This window comes from Scyliorhinus torazame, unplaced genomic scaffold, assembly GCF_047496885.1.
Source record: "Scyliorhinus torazame isolate Kashiwa2021f unplaced genomic scaffold, sScyTor2.1 scaffold_1614, whole genome shotgun sequence".
NCBI classification, from domain to species: domain Eukaryota; kingdom Metazoa; phylum Chordata; class Chondrichthyes; order Carcharhiniformes; family Scyliorhinidae; genus Scyliorhinus; species Scyliorhinus torazame.
In genome coordinates, this window is record NW_027309341.1 from 18,676 (window position 1) to 39,927 (window position 21,252).

General features: G+C 56.5%; 1 protein-coding gene across 1 annotated transcript; it reads left to right on the plus strand.

Moving 5' to 3' along the window:
* Nucleotides 1-378: 378 nt before the first annotated feature.
* Nucleotides 379-20,131, plus strand: LOC140407575 (SH3 and multiple ankyrin repeat domains protein 2-like; the record flags this gene model as incomplete). The annotated part of the gene is made up of 6 exons (XM_072494954.1): nucleotides 379-390; nucleotides 6,302-6,410; nucleotides 10,215-10,366; nucleotides 13,177-13,344; nucleotides 14,716-14,832; nucleotides 20,054-20,131. Coding segments are annotated over exons 1-6 (636 nt in total), but the record flags the coding sequence as incomplete, so codon positions are not given.
* Between the last annotated feature and the right edge of the window lie 1,121 nt (nucleotides 20,132-21,252).

A 21,252-nucleotide genomic window follows, 5' to 3' on the forward strand; every position in this document is an offset into this window, starting at 1 on the left:
GGAGAGTGTGGGGCAGTGGGGAGAGTGTGGGGCAATGGGGAGAGTGTGGGGCAGTGGGGAGAGTGTGGGGCAGTGGGGAGAGTGTGGGGCAGTGGGGAGAGTGTGGGGCAGTGGGGAGAGTGTGGGGCAGTGGGGAGAGTGTGGGACAGTGGGGAGAGTGTGGGGCAATGGGGAGTGTGTGGGGCAATGGGGTGAGTGTGGGGCAATGGGGAGAGTGTGGGGCAATGTGGAGATTGTGGGGCAATGGGGAGAGTGTGGGTCAATGTGGAGAGTGTGGGGCAATAGGGAGAGTCTGGGGCAGTGGGGAGAGGGCCGGGCAGTGGGGAGAGTGCGGGGCAGTGGGGAGAGTGCGGGGCAGTGGGGGTCAGTGGTGTGGCGATGAGCATCAATGTAAATGCATGTAGGCTAGCTAGACACTAGAGGGAGCACCAGAAACATCACACACACACACTCAACCAATAGATCAGTTACACCTACAACATAACAAATCATGGTACCAGAAGTGAACTGTTTCAATCCACATAGCCATACCTCAGCGTACAGTGACAACCAGCAATACCCAGGCAAGATGTTCGAGATCCGGGTTCCGCAGCGAGCTCGTGGACAGACTCCACAATTGCAGAAACGCAAGACTCCAGAGCGCAGTCCTTGCAGACACAAGACGTGACTCCAGTGTCACAAGCCTCCGCAGCGAGCTCGTGGACAGCCTCCACGATAGAAGCAACGCAAGACTCTGACGCGCAGTCCTTGCAGGAAGAAGACCATGAGGGTCCAGTTGCCCCCTCTGACCAACTAGCGGCAGGCGATGCAAGTCTGCCATGCTCAAACAAACAGCAAGAAGACTATGACAGTCTACCATGCTCCAGTGCACAGCAGGACGACCATGACGGTCTATCATGCTACAGTGAAGAACAAAGCGACGATGACAGTCCAAGCCCAAATGAAGGACAACAGCAAGACAATGACAGGCCACCCACATTGTTTGCGCCACCAGATGAAGACTCTGACAATTTACCCAACCCAAGTGAACAACAAGCAGCTACTGAGGCTCTACCCACGGTATGTGAGACGAGTGACGACAGCATCCCACTTCCCATGCAAGATGTGCAAAGTGACAGACCTCAGCTAGTGTGTACAGAGGCACTCGACGATCACTGTGAGACCACTGGTGACTCCGGTGACACCATGATACTTCCACCCTCATTCGCTCGAACCGCTCCACAAGTCAATGCATTCCTGCATGTTCCGACTCCAGACGTGCAGCTTCAAGAAATCTCAGCTGACTCCAGTGAACCTGCTAAGACTCCGGACGGGGAGCATCAACAAACCAACACTGACTCAGTTAAAACAGACCAGACTCCAGATGGGGAGCAACCAAACGCCGACTCTGATTCACGTAAGCCGGACTTTACTCCAGACAGGGAGTGCCGCAACCTCAGTGATGGCACGCTCAGGGTGACAGCAGATGCCACAACGACAGGAGATGGATCACTTAACAACTACACTGGGTCAGTAATAAGAAGCAGCGGCTACAGTCCATGAGGAATACACCAATATTCACCACAGCAATATCCATACATTTTTTCCACACCAGCAGTGCAGCCAATGACAGCTCATGCTGGACAAACCCAGTATTCAGGCATGCAGCAGCCAGCAGTCTATGCAGCGTATTCTCAAACAGGCCAGCACTACAGATTGCCCACTAAAGGAATCAAGACCGAAGGAGGACTACCGCAAGCGCAATCTGCACTACAGACTGGATGCCTTAGTTACAGTCCAGGATTTGCTGCACCCCAGCCTGGCCAGACAGCATATTCCTATCAGATGCAAGGTTCTAGTATCACACCATCACCAAGTATTTATGCGAGCAGTAATTCTGTCTCCAATTCGACAAGCTTCAACGGTTCTCGGTAGGATCACCCTTCCTGCACAGCACGTGGCCAGAACCAGTATGTACAGTCTTATCCAACTTCAACATATGGCACATCCATGACCTCGAATGATACTGTTGATGGTACCACTTCACGTCAACACCTTATCATCCACAAGATGCCATCCGACAGCACCATCACAAACATCGAAAAAAGAAAGGGACTCCAAATCAGACAGCGAAGTAATTTGACCACTTCTTGGTTCCTGTGGCACAGGAACGTTGATAGCGTTCATAACCAAGAGAGACATTTGACCATGATGATTGATGGTTTATGGACTCACACGAATGGTTTGGACTTATTGTTTAATCACTGTTCCCATGACTTGTATATACCTTACCTTATCAACCTGTTCTTTGTTCAATTTTCTTAAAGTGTACAGAAAATATGAACACATAAAAAAGGGGGATGTGGTGATGAGCATCAATGTAAATGCATGTAGGCTAGCTAGCCACTAGAGGGAGCACCAGAGACATCACACACACACACTCAACCAATAGATCAGGTAGATAGGTAGACTAATGGACATTCACGATACACACGGAGGTGACATGACCACAGGGGGGCATTACACCAACCCATATATAAAGGACACCACACACATGATCTGCCTCTTTCCACTGGAGACAGTCAGTGAGTAGAAACACAGGGTTGATTCAATATTACACCCACCACGTGGATTGCAGCAGCTGGTTAGTCAGTCTGGGTAGCTATAGTAGGATGAGCAGTAGTGTCAAACCCGAGTAATAGTTTAATAAACGTGTTGAAGTTATCTCCACGTCTGAACCTTCCTTTGTCAAGTGCCCCACAAGGAAGCCGCTTATGTTACACCTACAACATAACAAATCAAGTGGGGCAGTGTGGGGCAGTGGGAGAGTGGGGGTCAGTGGGAGAGTGGGGGTCAGTGGGAGCGTGTGGGGCAGAGGGGGTCAGTGGGAGAGTGCGGGGCACTGGGGGGTCAGTGGGAGCGTGTGGGGGCAGAGGGGGTCAGTGGGAGAGTGTGGGGCAGTGGGAGAGTGTGGGGCAGTGGGAGAATGGGGGGCAGTGGGAGAGTGGGGGTCAGTGGGAGAGTGTTGGGCAGTGGGAGAGTGTGGGGCAGTGGGACAGTGGGGGTCAGTGGGAGAGTGGGGGTCAGTGGGAGAGTGGGGGCCAGTGGGGGTCAGTGGGAGAGTGGGGATCAGTGGGAGAGTGGGGGTCAGTGGGAGAGTGTGGGGCAGTGGGGGCAGTGGGAGAGTGGGGATCAGTGGGAGAGTGGGGGTCAGTGGGAGAGTGTGGGGCACTGGGGGTCAGTGGGAGAGTGGGGGTCAGTGGGAGAGTGTGGGGCACTGGGGGTCAGTGGGAGCGTGTGGGGCAGAGGGGGTCAGTGGGAGAGTGTGGGGCATTGGGAGAGTGTGGGGGTCAGTGGGAGAGTGGGGGTCAGTGGGAGAGTGGGGGTCAGTGCGAGAGTGGGGGTCAGTGGGAGAGTGTGGGGCAGTGGGGGCAGTGGGAGAGTGGGGGTTAGTGGGAGAGTGTGGGGCAGTGGGAGAGTGTGGGGCAGTGGGGGTCAGTGGGAGAGTGGGGGTCAGTGGGAGAGTGGGGGTCAGTGGGGGTCAGTGGGAGCATGTGGGGCAGAGGGGGTCAGTGGGAGAGTGTGGGGCATTGGGGGTCAGTGGGAGAGTGGGGGTCAGTGGGGAGAGTGTGGGGCATTGGGGGTCAGTGGGAGAGTGGGGGTCAGTGGGAGCGTGTGGGGCAGAGGGGGTCAGTGGGAGAGTGTGGGGCATTGGGGGGTCAGTGGGAGCGTATGGGGCAGGGGGGTTCGGTGGGAGCGTGTGGGGCAGTGGGAGCGTGTGGGGCAGTGGGAGAGTGTGGGGCAGTGGGGGTCAGTGGGAGCGTGTAGGGCAGTGGGAGAGTGTGGGGCAGTGGGAGAGTGTGGGGCAGTGGGGGTCAGTGGGAGAGTGGGGGGCAGTGGGAGCGTGTGGGGTAGTGGGGGGCAGTGGGAGCGTGTGGGGTAGTGGGAGAGTGTGGGGCAGTGGGAGAGTGTGGGGCAGTGGGGAGAGTGTGGGGCAATGGGGAGTGTGGGGCAGTGGGAGAGTGTGGGGCAGTGGGAGAGTGTAGGGCAGTTGGAGAGTGTGGGGCATTGGGAGAGCGTGGGGCAGTGGGAGAGTGTGGACGATGGGGAGTGTGGGGCAGTGGGAGAGTGTGGGGCAGTGGGAGAGTGTGGGGCAGTGGGAGAGTGTGGGGCAGTGGGGAGAGTGTGGGGCAGTGGGGAGAGTGTGGGGCAGTGGGGAGAGTGTGGGGCAGTGGGGAGAGTGTGGGGCAGTGGGAGAGTGTGGGGCAATGGGGAGAGTGTGGGGCAATGGGAGAGTGTGGGGCAATGGGGAGAGTGTCGGGCAGTGGGAGAGTGTGGGGCAGTGGGAGAGTGTGGGGCAGTGGGAGAGTGTGGGGCAGTGGGAGAGTGTGGGGCAGTGGGAGAGTGTGGGGCAGTGGGAGAGTGTGGGGGCAGTGGGAGAGTGTGGGGCAATGGGGGAGACTGTGGGGCAGTGGGAGAGTGTGGGTCGATGCGGAATGTGGGATGATGCGGAGTGTGGGACGATGGGGAGTGTGTCCGGCCAAAGAGAGAATGTGGGACAGTGGGAGAGTGGGGGTGAGGGGGGGCAGTGGGAGCGTGTGGGGCAGTAGGAGAGTGTGGGGCAGTGGGAGAGTGTAGGGCAGTTGGAGAGTGTGGGACAGTGGGAGAGTGGGGGTCAGTGGGGGTCAGTGGGAGCGTGTGGGGCAGTGGGAGAGTGTGGGTCAGTGGGGGGCAGTGGGAGAGTGGGGGTCAGTGGGGGGCAGTGGGAGAGTGGGGGTCAGTGGGGTGCAGTGGGGGGCAGTGGGAGAGTAGGGGGCAGTGGGAGAGTGGGGGGCAGTGGGGTCAGTGGGAGAGTGGGGGTCAGTGGGAGAGTGCGGGTCAGTGGGAGAGGTGCGGGTCAGTGGGAGAGTGCGGGGCAGTGGAGGAGTGTGGGGCAGTGGGGTCAGTGGGAGAGTGGGGGTCAGTGGGAGAGTGCGGGTCAGTGGGAGAGTGCGGGTCAGTGGGAGAGTGCGGGGCAGTGGAGGAGTGTGGGGCAGTGGGAGAGTGTGGGGCAGTGGGAGAGTGTGGGGCAGTGGGAGAGTGTGGGGCAGTGGGAGAGTGTGGGGCAATGAGGAGAGTGTGGGGCAGTGGGAGAGTGTGGGGCAGTGGGAGAGTGTGGGGCAGTGGGAGAGTGTGGGGCAGTGGGGAGAGTGTGGGGGCAGTGGGGAGAGTATGGGGCAGTGGGAGAGTGTGGGGCAGTGGGGAGAGTGTGGGACGATGGGGAGTGTGGGGCAGTGGGAGAGTGCGGGGCAATGGGGAAAGTGCGGGGCAGTGGGAGAGTGCGGGGCAGTGGGAGAGTGTGGGGCAGTGGGAGAGTGTGGGGCAGTGGGAGAGTGTGGGGCAGTGGAGAGTGTGGGACGATGGGGAGTGTGGGACGATGGGGAGTGTGGGACGATGGGGAGTGTGGGACGATGGGGAGTGTGGGGCAGTGGGAGAGTGTGGGGCAGTGGGAGAGTGTGGGGCAGTGGGAGAGTGTGGGGCAGTGGGAGAGTGTGGGGCAGTGGGAGAGTGTGGGGCAGCGGGAGAGTGTGGGGCAGCGGGAGAGTATGGGGCGGCGGGAGAGTGTGGGGCGGCGGGAGAGTGTGGGGCAGCGGGAGAGTGTGGGGCAGCGGGAGAGTGTGGGGCCAGCGGGAGAGTGTGGGGCAGCGGGAGAGTGTGGGGCAGCGGGAGAGTGTGGGGCAGCGGGAGAGTGTGGGGCAGCGGGAGAGTGTGGGGCAGCGGGGAGAGTGTGGGGCAGTGGGGAGAGTGTGGGGCAGTGGGGAGAGTGTGGGGCAGTGGGGAGAGTGTGGGGCAGTGGGGAGAGTGTGGGGCAATGGGGAGAGTGTGGGGCAATGGGGAGAGTGTGGGGCAATGGGGAGAGTGTGGGGCAGTGGGAGAGTGTGGGGCAGTGGGGAGAGTGTGGGGCAGTGGGGAGAGTGTGGGGCAGTGGGAGAGTGTGGGGCAGTGGGGAGAGTGTGGGGTAGTGGGGAGAGTGTGGGGCAATGGGGAGAGTTGGGGCAGTGGGGAGAGTGTGGGGCAATGGGGGGAGTGTGGGGCGGTGGGAGAGTGTGGGGCAGTGGGAGAGTGTGGGGCAGTGGGAGAGTGTGGGACGATGGGGAGTGTGGGGCAGTGGGAGAGTGTGGGGCAGTGGGAGAGTGTGGGGCAGTGGGAGAGTGTGGGGCAGTGGGAGAGTGTGGGGCAGTGGGAGAGTGGGGGTCAGTGGGAGAGTGTGGGGCAGTGGGAGAGTGGGGGCAGTGGTGAACATGTGTTTGTTTAAAGTAGTAATTTCTCTGTTGTTTCACAGGCCAGCTTGAAGAAGTTTGTCGAATATGTCCAACATGGCTCAGTCGAAAAGATGCTTAAACTCTTGGACAAAGGGCTGGATCCGAACTATCATGATACAGAAACTGGTGGTAAAGTTCCCACGATTCCTGGAGCCACAGGTCTGGTGCTGGGACTGTGGTGGGGGGAGGCAGGGGGGTGAAGGATGGGAAAGGGGAGATGGAGCAGGGAGAGTGAGGGTTTGCGAGGAAGTCCCTAAAGGTCTTGACGCTCGACAACGTCACTGGGAATGAGAGTTATTAAGTATTGTGCAGTTGGCGGTCCTCAAAAATCAGTGGCTTAGAATCACCCCCCCCCCCGCAGACTACTTATCGTGGTTGGACGTTTGACCAGCTCTGTCTCCTCCTCCGGGGCCCCCGCTCCGGTGGGACCTATTGTGGGAGATTCGACAACGCAGCCAAAAGCCCATCGACCCTCGGAGGGACCTGGTGGTGGGCTGGGGTCCGTCAATCCCACCCGTTGTCCCAACAGTTTGCGGTGAAGGGGAGGTGATTGAAGGCAGCCGACACCTTCCGGGGAGGAAATCAACTCCAGTCGGGGGTGGGTTTGCGAGACTAACCGGATTGCTCCTGGAAGGGTCAGCACCAGGCTTGATGGGCCGATGGGTCTCCTGCTCTGCTGCATTATTCTCTCATTCTTCAAATGAGCCAAGTGCTCAGGTGCAAGGAGAGGTGTATGGAAAGGATGGGGAATGGAGGCTGTGATCGGGGGGTGGGGTTACAGCCTGTGGGAGGGGATGTCGGCGAGGGAGGGGAGGTCGGCGAGGGAGGGGAGGTCGGTGCGGGAGGGGAGGTCGGTGAGGGAGGGGAGGTCGGCGAGGGAGGGAAGGTCGGTGCGGGAGGGGAGGTCGGTGAGGGAGGGGAGGTCGGTGCGGGAGGGGAGGTCGGCGAGGGAGGGGAGGTCGGCGAGGGAGGGGAGGACGGCGAGGGAGGGGAGGTCGGCGAGGGAGGGGAGGTCGGCGAGGGAGGGGAGCTCGGTGAGGGAGGGGAGCTCGGTGAGGGAGGGGAGGTCGGTGAGGGAGGGGATGTCGGTGAGGGAGGGGAGGTCGGTGAGGGAGGGGAGGTCGGTGAGGGAGGGGAGGTCGGTGAGGGAGGGGAGGTCGGTGAGGGAGGGGAGGTCGGCGAGGGAGGGGAGGTCGGTGAGGGAGGGGAGGTCGGTGAGGGAGGGGAGGTCGGTGAGGGAGGGGAGGTCGGTGAGGGAGGGGATGTCGGTGAGGGAGGGGATGTCGGTGAGGGAGGGGAGGTCGGTGCGGGAGGGGAGGTCGGTGCGGGAGGGGAGGTCGGTGCTGGACGGGAGGTCGGTGCTGGACGGGAGGTCGGTGCTAGACGGGAGGTCGGTGAGGGAGGGGATATCGGTGCTGGATGGGAGGTTGGTGAGGGAGGGGAGGTAGGTGAGGGAGGGGAGGTCGGTGAGGGAGGGGAGGTCGGTGCTGGATGGGAGGTTGGTGAGGGAGGGGAGGTATGTGAGGGAGGGGAGGTCGGCGAGGGAGGGGAGGTCGGCGAGGGAGGGGAGGTCGGCGAGGGAGGGGAGGTCGGCGAGGGAGGGGAGGTCGGCGAGGGAGGGGAGGTCGGCGAGGGAGGGGAGGTCGGCGAGGGAGGGGAGGTCGGCGAGGGAGGGGAGGTCGGCGAGGGAGGGGATGTCGGCGAGGGAGGGGATGTCGGCGAGGGAGGGGATGTCGGCGAGGGAGGGGATGTCGGCGAGGAGGGGATGTCGGCGAGGGAGGGGATGTCGGCGAGGGAGGGGAGGTTGGCGAGGGAGGGGAGGTTTGGCGAGGGAGGGGAGGTCGGTGAGGGAGGGGAGGTCGGTGAGGGAGGGGAGGTCGGTGCTGGACGGGAGGTTGGTGAGGGAGGGGCGGTCGGTGAGGGAGGGGAGGTCGGTGAGGGAGGGGAGGTCGGTGAGGGAGGGGATATCGGCGAGGGAGGGGAGGTCGGCGAGGGAGGGGAGGTCGGTGCTGGACGGGCGGTCGGTGAGGGAGGGGAGGTCGGTGAGGGAGGGGAGGTCGGTGCTGGACGGGAGGTCGGTGCTGGACAGGAGGTCGGTGAGGGAGGGGAGGTCGGTGAGGGAGGGGAGGTCGGTGAGGGAGGGGAGGTCGGTGAGGGAGGGGAGGTCGGTGAGGGAGGGGAGGTCGGTGAGGGAGGGGAGGTCGGTGTGGGAGGGGAGGTCGGTGAGGGAGGGGAGGTCGGTGAGGGAGGGGAGGTCGGTGAGGGAGGGGAGGTCGGTGAGGGCGGGGAGGTCGGTGAGGGAGGGGAGGTCGGTGAGGGAGGGGAGGTCGGTGCTGGACGGGAGTTTGGTGAGGGAGGGGAGGTCGGTGAGGGAGGGGAGGTCGGTGCTGGACGGGAGGTTGGTGAGGGAGGGGAGGTCGGTGAGGGAGGGGAGGTCGGTGAGGGAGGGGAGGTCGGTGAGGGAGGGGAGGTCGGTGAGGGAGGGGAGGTCGGTGAGGGAGGGGGAGGTCGGTGAGGGAGGGGAGGTCGGTGAGGGAGGGGAGGTCGGTGCTGGACGGGAGGTCGGTGCTGGACGGGAGGTTGGTGAGGGAGGGGATGTCGGTGAGGGAGGGGAGGTCGGTGAGGGAGGGGAGGTCGGTGAGGGAGGGGATGTCGGTGAGGGAGGGGAGGTCAGTGCTGGACGGGAGGTTGGTGAGGGAGGGGAGGTTGGTGAGGGAGGGGAGATCGGGTGAGAGAGGGGAGATCGGCGAGGGAGGGGAGGTCGGCGAGGGAGGGGAGGTCGGTGCTGGACGGGAGGTCGGTGCTGGACGGGAGGTCGGCGAGGGAGGGGAGGTCGGTGAGGGAGGGGAGGTCGGTGAGGGAGGGGAGGTCGGTGAGGGAGGGGGTGGTCGGTGAGGGAGGGGAGGTCGGCGAGGGAGGGGAGGTCGGTGAGGGAGGGGAGGTCGGTGAGGGAGGGGAGGTCGGTGAGGGAGGGGAGGTCGGTGAGGGAGGGGAGGTCGGTGAGGGAGGGGAGGCCGGTGAGGGAGGGGAGGTCGGAGAGGGAGGGGAGGTCGGCGAGGGAGGGGAGGTCGGCGAGGGAGGGGAGGTCATGGACGGGAGGTCGGTGAGAGAGGGGAGGTCGAGGAGGGGAGGGGAGGTCGGTGAGGGAGGGGAGGTCGGTGAGGGAGGGGAGGTCGGTGAGGGAGGGGAGGTCGGCGAGGGAGGGGAGGTCGGCGAGGGAGGGGAGGTCGGCGAGGGAGGGGAGGTCGTCGACGGATGGGAGGTCGGCGAGGGAGGGGAGGTCGGTGAGGGAGGGGAGGTCGGTGAGGGAGGGGAGGTCGGTGAGGGAGGGGATGTCGGTGCTGGATGGGAGGTCGGTGAGGGAGGGGAGGTCGGTGAGGGAGGGGAGGTCGGTGAGGGGAGGGGAGGTCGGCGAGGGAGGGGAGGTCGGCGAGGGAGGGGAGGTCGGCGAGGGGGAGGGGAGGTCGGTGAGGGAGGGGATGTCGATGAGGGAGGGGAGGTCGGTGAGGGGACGGGAGGTCGGTGCTGGACGGGAGGTCGGTGAGGGAGGGGAGGTCGGTGAGGGAGGGGAGGTCGGTGAGGGAGGGGAGGTCGGTGAGGGAGGGAGGTCGGTGAGGGAGGGGAGGTCGGCGAGGGAGGGGGAGGTCGGCGAGGGAGGGGAGGTCGGCGAGGGAGGGGAGGTCGGTGAGGGAGGGGAGGTCGGTGAGGGAGGGGAGGTCGGTGAGGGAGGGGAGGTCGGCGAGGGAGGGGAAGTCGGTGAGGGAGGGGGAGGGTTGGTCTTTGAACCCTTCGTATTGAGGAGCAGGAGGTGCCCAGCGCTGGTCTTTGTTGTTCTGTGTAAAGATTACGATCGCAGCGCTCGGAATAAACTCAGATTTAGATTTATTGTCACCGAGGTCCAGTGAAAAGTAAACTTTCCAATTTCCCCCACAGAAGTGCCATTGACTCTCTCCGCGCAGCTGGACAACTGCACAGATGTGATCCGTGTGTTGTGTCTGGGAGGCGCACACATTGACTTTCGAGCACGAGATGGCATGACCGCCCTCCACAAAGCCGCAATAACCAGGAATTACAATGGAGTCTTGGTAACTATGGAGCTGGAGCGGGGGAAATCTAGAATGTGTTGCCCCACCTCCCAAAAAATCCGCAAATCGTAATGCCTAAATCACTCACAATAACGTCAGACCATGGACCCGCTCCTCCACCTTGACCCCCTTTTTAGTACGATTGCACCCCCCCCCCCCACCCCACCCACAGGTTCTTAAGCTTTGCTTTCACAGAGTGTTGACTCTTGTTCTGCTATTAACTCGTCCCGCTGTCTTACCTTAATGCTGGTGTCAGCTCCTTCTTTCATCTTTAACATCAACACTCCCATTGTCCTGTGCTCATGACATTTTTGTCAAGTCTGTCTTAGCTCCCACCTATTGCTGACCGTCTATTTGGCTCCATCTGCTCCACCCCCTCTTAAACAGGATAAAATTCATCACGTCCCTCTCTTCAACTCTGAAGAAGAGCCATCTGCCCTCTAAGTGTTAACCCTGATTCTCTCGCCACAGATGCTGCCAGACCTGCTTAGTTTTTACATAATTTTCTGTTTTCATTATAAATAATTTAGGCTTGCGATATATATGCATACACAGGGAACCCGTCCTCTGCAGACAAAAGGGACATGTCCAGGCCTGCACCTTTAATTAAACAAAAGTCTGCGGGCAATGGTTCCCCGGTATATTCTCCATGTGAATGCCTCGACCAATCAGAGTCAACTTGCCGATCAATCAGCACCCCTTTTCCTATGCAGCATAAATTGTTGTTCCCTTTGAAATTTGGTTTTCTTGTGTCTGTCCCGATAAATTCAAGTTGCAAAGTCACAAGACCTTGCATCTCGCTGTCTGGCTCACCATCGAAACGCATCACACGGTCCTAAACTGGCTTACGTCCCTTGAAGATACAAACTAAATTCATCTTTCAGATGAGATGTTAGACTAATGTGCTCTGAGGTAAACGCAAACAAAACAAAAAATCCCACAGCCGCCATTTTGAATAAGGGCAAGGAGGGTTGCAGAGGGGTGGTGGGGGCATGGTTTCTCCCTGGTGTCCTGGCCAATATTTGTCCCCCAGATCAATATCACGAAAGAAACAGCTTGTGCATCATCGCCGTCAGATTCCTGCGTGTGGAATTTTGCTGTGCACAAATTAATCGCAGCGTCTCCTACATTCCGACAGTGGCTAAACATCAAAAGTTATTTTGCGGGCAGCAAAGTGTATTTGGATGTCCTGTAGCCGCCACGGAAAGTTAAGTCTCGTCTCGGTTCCTCTTGGCAGAGAAGGAAGGCATTCGGCCCATGCGATTGGTCGCATTCCCCCCCCGCTCTACTCCCGTAGACCATCCAAGGGCCCATCCAATCGCCTTTTGAAATCAGTGAGCGTCTCCACTCCCACCACTCTCGCGGGCAGCGAGCTCCGAGTCATTGCGACCCACTGTGTAAAAACAAAAGTGCGTCCTAACACCCCCCCCCCCCTCCACCCCACCCTCCTCCCCTGCATCTCTTTCCCCAAATCTGAAACCTGTGTCTAATCTGTGATTGAGACTAAGAAGCCGCTATGTGTTAATTATTGCTTGATGGTATTACGATTCAGGACCTGACCCCAACAGTTCCTAGGATACTGGATAGAATCCCCAATATCAAAATAGGGATATGGGTATATCAAAACAAACTTTATTACTAACACAGTATTAAAATATCTTTAACATCGCACAAGAAAATAACTTACGATTACCCCTTAAACAATGCTTATTGAAACATTAACATAATAACCCTTAACTGCCATCTTTATTCCCACTCAAACAACAAAAACATCTCAGCTCTCAATCCACTTTTAAATGCAGTTAGCAGACTCAGGAATACTTGCTGCTCAGAGATGTCTTGGACACTCCACTTTGAGAAAGAGAGATCTTTCGAGACTGCTTGAGAGAAGAGACCTGACCCCCTGTCGGAATAATTCAGAATCTCTGACTGTATGTCTTCAGAAACCTTCTCAGCTCCAAAACTTCCAGCAAAAAACTAACCCCGAAAACCTCAAAACCCGATTGCTTCAGCTCCTGGCTCCTCCCAATAATTACATAATATTAAGCTGAACACAATGGCCGGGATGCTCCGCTGGCATGATTCTCTGTTTTGCCGGCGCCCGGGGGGTCTCCTGACGGTGTGGGGCTGCCCCACAATGGGAAACCCCATTGACCGGCTGGCGTAACGGAGAATCCCGCCGGCCGGTCGGGGGAGAGAAGTGGCGCAGCGGGGCAGAGAATCCTGGCCAATATCTCTTAATTGACCACTCGCAGTGAACCTTCTTAATATAAACAAAAGTCCATTAGCCCAAGCTTTTACAATGCTTTAATTGCACCTCTGACTCCTTAAAGCTCGGCTGTCTTCCAAAGCAGGATTGTTATAAACGTGACCGCAGCAGTCACACACACATACTCACCCCTTACTGCACCAAACACATAGAAATATCTGAAATCCCTGCATTCATCACAGTGGCCTCTCTGACTGCCTCATCTTTGGGCGAAGGCACATTGTTGGGGGCTCAGTGGAAGGAGCTTAATTCAGCCTCTAGCCAGGTCATTCCTGGCTTGTGTCCCGACTATTCCAGAGGGATGATGTTGTGAGAGGAGGGAGAATCCCAGAAGAGTAAATGTGATGGGGACCACACCCTGGTCAGGCATGATCTCATCGAATGGCGGCGGGGAAGGCTCGAGAGGACGAAGGCCTAAGTCCCACGTTCTGAAAAGCGGGGTTGGCGGAATTCACTGATCGATGGGGCAGCGTCCACTGGTGAGGTTTAGGAATGTCACCTCTCGTTGTTTTTTTCCCCCCCACCTTCCTTCCTTCCCCAGACGCTGCTGGAGTTAGGAGCCTCCCCGAATTACAAGGACCGTCGCGCATTGACGCCGCTGTACCACACGGCCATCGTAGGCGGAGACAGCAGCTGCTGCGAACTCTTGCTCTACAGCCGGGCTCAGATAGGCTTCGCCGATGAGAATGGCTGGCAAGAAATTCACCAGGTAGGCGGCAAATATTCTGCTCAGAGACCTCTGCCTACCCAACTGTGAACCTCTCCGACTCCGGAATCCCATCATCTTTATTCAATCTTTCACGGGATTTAAGCATCACAGGGCAGGCCAGCATTGATCACCCAGCCCCCGAGACCCAGCCTAATGACCTAGGAGGGTACAGAGCTTCAACTTTAAATCCAATGAATAAAGCTGGAATTATTATGCTCATCTCAGTAGCAGTGACCACGACAGCCATCAGCGATTGTCATAAAAAACAATTTGGTTCACTAATGCCCCTTTAGGAAGGGAAATCTGCTGTCCTTCTATTTTGTTTAAACGTATTTTATTACAAACATGTAGCAAAGTAGGTTACAGCAAGTAAACACGCCAGGAAACATACTTCCCAACAATCAACTATACAGTCTGGACAGATTTTCCCCCTTTTTCACCCTCCCACTCCTCCCGACGACGAACAACTCCTCGAACACGGTCACAAACATCCCCCACCTTTTCTCAACCCCTGCTGAGCCCCTTAACTCATACTTTACCTTCTCTAACCGCAGGAAGTCGGACAGGTCACCCAACCAAGCCGCTACCCCCGGCGGCGATGCCGACCGCCACTCCAGCAAAATTCGCCGCCGTGCAATCAGAGAGGCGAAGGCCACGACATCGGCCTTCCTCCTCTCCGTGAGCTCCGGCTTCTCTGAAACCCCAAATATCGCCACCAAAGGGTCCGGGTCCACTTCCTCCTCCACTACCCTGACTTCCCGTACCAGCCTCCCCGAACAGGCACCGGAATGTGGCGACTAGGGGCTTTTCACAGTAACTTCATTTGAAGCCTACTTGTGACAATAAGCCATTTTCATTTCATTTCATTAAGGCCGCGAACACTCCCGCCCAGAATCTTCCCAACTTAGAAATCTGCTGTCCGTACACCGGTCTGGCCGACACGTGTCTCCAGACCCACAGCGATGTGATTGACTCTTCACTGCCCCCTCTCTGAAATGGCCGAGCGAGACACTCAGTTCGAGGGCAGTTAGGGATGGGCAACAAACGCTGGGCCTTTCCAACGACACCCAAATTCCTCGGAAGAACGGAAGATAAGACCCGTGCAACGTCCTGCGGTTGGCGTTGTGCTCAGCTCACCCACTGGCCCGTGCGGAATGAACGCGGGGCGGTGAACTGATGCACGGCTCCCCCATGTATAGGTCCTGCTGTTCCAACAGTCGAAAAGTAGGCCCTTCGGCCCAGCCTTTTCCCTGCTGGCGTTGATGCTCCACGTGAGCCTCCAGCCGTTCCCCATCTACCTTATCGACATATGAAGGGATACGGCGAATAGTGCGGGAAGGTGCACTCATCCTCGGCCTTTGTCTCCCACAGGCTTGCCACCACGGTCATGCCCAGCACCTGGAACATCTGTTATTCTACGGCGCAGAAATCAACAGCTTGAACGCTTCAGGGAACACGGCGCTACACCTATGTGCTCTCTACAACAGGGTCGGTATCTGATGTGAGTTATGTTGAATGAGTTACTGTATTTTTTTTGATGGGCTTAATTGATGTTTCCTGCCTCCCAGTCACCCTACCCCTTTACCCGCTTACCATTGCCGCACTCTCTGAGCACCCACTTAACAGAGGGGAAAGGAGGGGAGGGAGTTACAGGCTGGGATCTAATTGAGGGATTCGGGCAGTTCATTGATAGAATCACAGTTATGCAGGGATGAATTAGACTGGGTTGTGTTAGTCTCTGTGCCCGTGGGGGTTCCCGTCCACGTTCTACCCACATTGGCACAGAACGTATCGGACAGAAATAGGTCACTCAGTCCATCGACTTCATGTTGATGCCGAAGCTCCACAAAAACCTCCTTCAAATCCTCTATCAGCGTAACTTTCTGTTCCTTTCTCTCTCTTCTCCCCCACGAGCTTCCCCCTTAAAGGTTTTTATCCCGTTCAGGGAATCAGTGCAGAAGGAGGCCATTCGGCCCATCGAGTCCGCACCGACCCCCTGAAATGTAAATGAGCCACGTTACGAGCTGGACTGATTCTCTGAAATCGGTTGTTAGTGTAGCTAGTGCCACACTTAGGAGTGTTCAGCTAGTGCTGCCCAAATGTGGAATCACATCTAACAGATGTTTTCGTAGAATCAGAATTTACAGTGCAGAAGGAGTCCATTCGGCCCATCGAGTCTGCACCGGCCCTTGGAAAGAGCACCCTACTTAAGCCCACGCCTCCACCCTATCCCCGTAACCCCACCTAACCTTTTGGACACTAAGGGCAATTTAGGATGGCCAATCCACCTAACCTGCACATCTTTGGACTGTGGGAGGGAACCGGAGCACCCGGAGGAAACCCACGCAGACCCGGGGGAGAACGTGCTGACTCCGCACAGGCAGTGGCCCAAGCCGGGAATCGAAGCTGGGGCCCTGGAGCTGTGAAGCAACAGTGCTAACCACGGTGCTGCCCCCTTGCTGCCTGACCTGTTTTGCGCTTTGCAAGCGCGGCCCATTTGCGTACGGACTGTACTTTGCCTGTTACAAACAACCGAAGGAAAAGGCTGTTTGATTGGATCAGCCAATCGCTGAAAATGTACAGCTCACGTACCATGGCACACAGTCCCTGGGCCAGTCAGCACAGTGCACTCCTGCAGTGTAACTATTGTCATTGCTTGGAATTTGGCACTCTTGCGTTTTGTCTTGATGAGTGCCAGATTTAAAACTTTGACAGCATGCGTCTCTTTTCAGCGACAGTCTAGTTCTATTCACCTCTGCTACCCCGTGTGGTGTTGTACAGTGTTTCGGAGTTTCAAACCTGCGACCCCTGCTTTATTGAGAAAAATTTCTATTTCCTGATTTGATTTTAAACTGGGAGACGTAAGTGAGCTGCTTAAATCCATGAATCATAGACTAGCTCGGGAGCCGGTGTTTCCACTGGTACGAGGGCCAGTCGCCAAAAGGCGCAGGGCTGGATTCTCCGTTTCAGCGGCTAAGTGCCGGCTGAAACGGAGGATTCGCGGGAATTTTCCGACGTCAAAATCGGCGGCAAACCCACACCGATTCCGGGACCAGTGAGGAGTTAGCAGCGGCGCCGGGTGAAACTCCCGGATCCCGCGCCGAAAACGGCCGGAGAATGGCCGGGTGCGTGTCCGCGCATGTGCACGGCTGACAACCTGCAGAGGTCGCATCGTACAACATGACCCGGACCCGACCCGCCACCCGTGACCCCAAAGGCCACCCCCCTGGCCACCCTTCACCAGTCCCCCCCACCCCCAGACCTAGCGGAAGCCCCCACCCCCCGCGGCCAGCGGCACGGATCCCCGGCCGAGTGTGGCGATGCTGGACGCAGTCTACAGCCGTCACGGGTTCCCAACCGCCCAGACCCACACGCCGACTGCGCGGTCGGTAACTCGGCCCCTCGGCAGCAAAGCACCTTGGGAGGGTCTTCCGACGACGCGCCAACGGCCTGCCCCGCGCGACGCGATTACGCCACTTCCGAGGGGCAGGAGCATGGCCGGCCAACGTCAAGCTGGCACCGGCCCTGATCTGCGTGTCGGAGTCGATTCTCCGCCCGATCGCCGATTACGACATCGGCACGGGCAACGGAGAATCCCGCCCACACATTTTAAGACAATCGGCACGAGAGTTGGAGGCAAAATGCGCAGTGACCTGGAAGGCGGCCCCTGAGAGGGCGATGGGAGCAAATTCATTTGGCACTTGAAATGGGGAAATTGGACAAATACTAGCAAAAATCAGGTTTGCGGGGCCATGAGGAAAAGAACAGGAGAGTGGGATAAATGAGATCGTTGTTGCAAAGAACCACAGGCTGGGCTGAATGGCCTGCATTGATACTATAAAATCCTATGATTCTATGGACTAAATATCAGCTAAGTACAGAACCTGAGGGATGATCTCTTGTTGCCAGTAGACTCGGCCACTCTTGTACGGATTGAATTGGACCCGACAATATTGACCCCTTAACTCCCTGAGGTGAGGGTTTGCAGATTCAACCTCCCATCCCCGCGCGCCCCCCCCCCCCCCCCCCCCCCCCCCCAAGAACCACCACCCCGCCTGCCCCGTCCCCACACAACCAACATGCCCTGCGGCCACAGATGGGGTTTGGAAACGCGGATACAGAGAGATTGGCGAAGGGTGGGGTGGTAATTTCCTGGTTAGCTGCTGCTGGAGCAAGATCAATGGACCTCGGACAGAGTAGGTCACCAAGGGAGGACAAGGTTTAAACGCAGGAGCCTCGACACCGATTCGACGGCTGTGAATATTCTTGCATAAAGACGTGAAGCCAGTTAGCTAAAAGGTCTCGTGAAATAAACTGGCCTGACTCTCTCTGAGATTCTCCTCATTTGGATTTTCATGTCTTAAGTCTCCGTGTTCTGCTCTCTTTCTTGTTCGCTCTCTCCCCCTCTCCCTTTTTTGTTTCACTTATACGAAAATACTCTTTCTTTCTCTCTCTCTCTACCACTCTCCCTCTCTCTCCCACTCTCTTATTCCTTCTCTGTCTCTCCCTCTCTTTCTCTCTCTCCCTCCATCTCTCTCTCCCACTCTCTTTATCTATCTCCCTCTCCCCATCGTGCACCCTATCTCTCTTGCTCCCTTTCTCCCCTCTCTCTATCTTTCTCGCTCTCACATTTACACTCTCGCTCTCTTTGATTTTTACGTCTTAAGTCTCTGTCCCTTGCTCGCTCTCCCTTGCTCTCTTTCTTGCTCTATCTGTCTCTCCGTCGGCTGAATTTATTTTAGTAAAGATTGATGTGAGCTCTTGCACTCCCTTCTCTGTCTTGTCTTGCGCTCCATTATCTTACTCTCCTACTTTATCCCTACTTTTTCCCCTCTTTTTGTTCCTTTCACTTTCTGTTCTTTGCTTTTTTTCATCTGTCCTCTGTCCCTATCAAGCACATAATCAGCAAAGTAGTCATTTGGTAATGTGGTACATTCACTGTGATTCCATGATTGGACAACATGTGCTAAAGAGTCCTCAGTGTGCTAAGAATTACACTTACAATCAATTTAAGATTGTCAGTTGGGCTTGCAGTGTGGCACATTTACGTGTACTGGGAGCTACATATATTAATACACAGGGTCCTGTTCTTTGCCAACAGAAAGAACCTGTTGACACATTGCAGCTGTTTCAGATAAACAAAATAAGTGACAACCTTCGCTGGTTCATTACTCAGTGCAATGCCTTGATCAGTCTGAGTCAAGCTGCCTGGTTTAAATTTCAAGCAATGCTTGGCAGTTAACTGTCAGTCACCATCAATTGGTGCACTCACCATGGCAACGCCGCTACCAATCAGAGTCTACTCGCCAAACCAATCAGCACTCTCTTCGCACACAGTACAAAGTTGTTGTTTCCCCTGACATTAGTATTCTTGCGGTTGTCCTGATGAGTGCAAAATGAAAAACTCCAACAAGATGCCTTTTGCCGGCAATGGTTGGCAAAATGCGGAAATGCCGTCTTTCAGATGAAACTTCAAAACCAAGGCCCATCTCAGTTGACAATTTCTAAGAGGGGGAGGAGGGTTCTCCCTCGCGCCTTGACCAACATTCATCCCTCAATCTACATTACTAACACAGATTATCTGGTTCTTTATTACATCGCTGTTTGAGAGAGCTTGCTGTGCGCAAATTGGGTTTCCTGCATTCGAACTCCCCGTCTCTCCATTCACCCATTTTCTGTCATCCATTCTCCCTCTCTCCTCGCATACTCCCTTTCTCTGCTCTCTCTCCCTCTAATCTTTCTGTTTCCCCCTTCCCTCTTTCTGCTTTCCCCTCCACTTCACACATCCCGGAGGGCGGAGGATCAGTAAACATGAGAGTGAGAGTCGCTAATGCACACAAGGGTAAGAAACGGAACGAGTGAGGAATAAAAAGGAGAGGGTAGAAGACAGCAAGAAAGAGGGAAAGGGCATAATTCAGAGAGAGAGAGAAGATTATCATAGAATTTACAGTGCACAAGGAGGCCATTCGGCCCATCGAGTCTGCACCGGCTCTTGGAAAGAGCACCCTACCCAAGGTCAACACCTCCCCCCTATCCCTATCCCCATAACCCAGTAACCACACCCAACACTAAGGGAAATTTTGGACACTAAGGGCAATTTATCATGGCCAATCCACCTAACCTGCACATCTTTGGACTGTGGGAGGAAACCGGAGGAAACCCACACACACACGGGGAGGATGTGCAGGCTCCTCACAGACAGTGACCCAAGCTGGAATCGAACCTGGGACCCTGGAGCTGTGAAGCAATTGTGCTATCCACAATGCTACCGTGCTGCCCTAGATAAAGAGGCTGTTTTGTGCAAGTTTCGCATTGCGCCTCTATCCATTAACTGCTTTGTCCCTGTACCCCTCTCTGTCTGTCTCTGTCTGCGGGTCATTGGTTTCCTGTGCCAGGCTATGTGTGTGTGACTGTGTGTGTCTCCCTCTCTTCACATATCGCTGACTCACCATTAATCACTGTGTTCCTGTCTCGTCAGTGTCATGTGTGCGTGTATGTGCGTATGCACTTGCACGTGTGTGCGCTCCTGTCAGTGCACGTGTGCATGGAAGTCTATCTGTCTCCTTCTTTCCATTAATCACTGTGTTCGAGTTAGTGTGTGCATTTCTAATGCGTGTGTGAGTGTGCGTGTGTGTGTGTGTGTGTCGATGTGTGCGTCTATCTGTCTGTCCATCTCTCCATTAACCACTGTGCTCCTCTTCCTACACAGGATAGCTGCACTCGCGTTCTGCTTTACCGGGGAGCCAAAAAGGACATGAAGAACAGCAACCGACAGACATCCTTCCAGGTGAGGACCACGTCCTTCTCTCGGGCCTCTTGAGCATGGCCTTGCCCCTGCTTGCCAGCTCCCTGCGTATAGATGTGCGTGGGTGATGAAAGCAGCATCAAGTGTGTATGGTGGAGCCTTATTCCCAGCTGATCCAGGCCCTGGAGAGCTTGTCATCTTGAATGTTTCCATCCTAGGTTAGCCCGGTTTTGTAAGGGCAACAAAGAGTCCGCCCCAACTACATCGAAACAATAACTTACTTTATTTTACGATAACTATTACACACAGCTCCAGTAGTTCCCTACTGGGTCTTCTCTAGTCCGTACCTGACTAATCGACTCTATTTATACAAAGTCAAGTATCGTTAAGGGTCACTCACCCCCTTATCGGGGAAGCTCGGAGTCTGCAACTTCCACGGGGTAGTTCATCATCCCGACCTCGTGCGGGTTCTAACATCCAGAGTCTTTTTGTTGGCTGAAACACATCTCCAGAAGCACAGTCGGAGGGCCCATCCTCACTTCAGCAAACTGAGGGAGCTCGGGCAGGGACTGTGACCGAGAGCTTCAGGTTGTTTATGGAGAAGCCTAGGCTCGTTGGGGGTGGGGGGGGGGGGGGGGGTACCTGGGGGTCCAGCAGGTCCGGCAATGTTTGTGGACAGAGAAAAACAGAGTTAAGGTTCCGAGTTGCACAAAATGCGGAATATAATTATATACAACTGAGCCACGGTTAGGCCACACTTGGAGTTCTGTCTACAATTCTGCTCTCCATCTTATCTAAAGGATATAGAGGCGCTGGAGAAACATAAGAACATAAGAACAGAAGAACTAGGAGCAGGAGTAGGCCATCTGGCCCCTCGAGCCTGCTCCGCCATTCAATGAGATCATGGCTGATCTTCGTGGACTCAGCTCCACTCTCCGGCCCGTACACCATACACCATATCCCCGAATCCCTTTATTCTTTAGAAAAGTATCTTTTTCTTAAAAACGTTTAAAGAAGGAGCCTCAACTGCATCACTGGGTAAGGAATTCCAGAGATTCACAACCCTTTGGGTGAAGAAGTTCCTCCTAAACTCGGTCCTAAATCTACTTCCCCTTATTTTGAGGCTATGCCCCCTAGTTCTGCTTTCCCCGACCAGTGGAAAC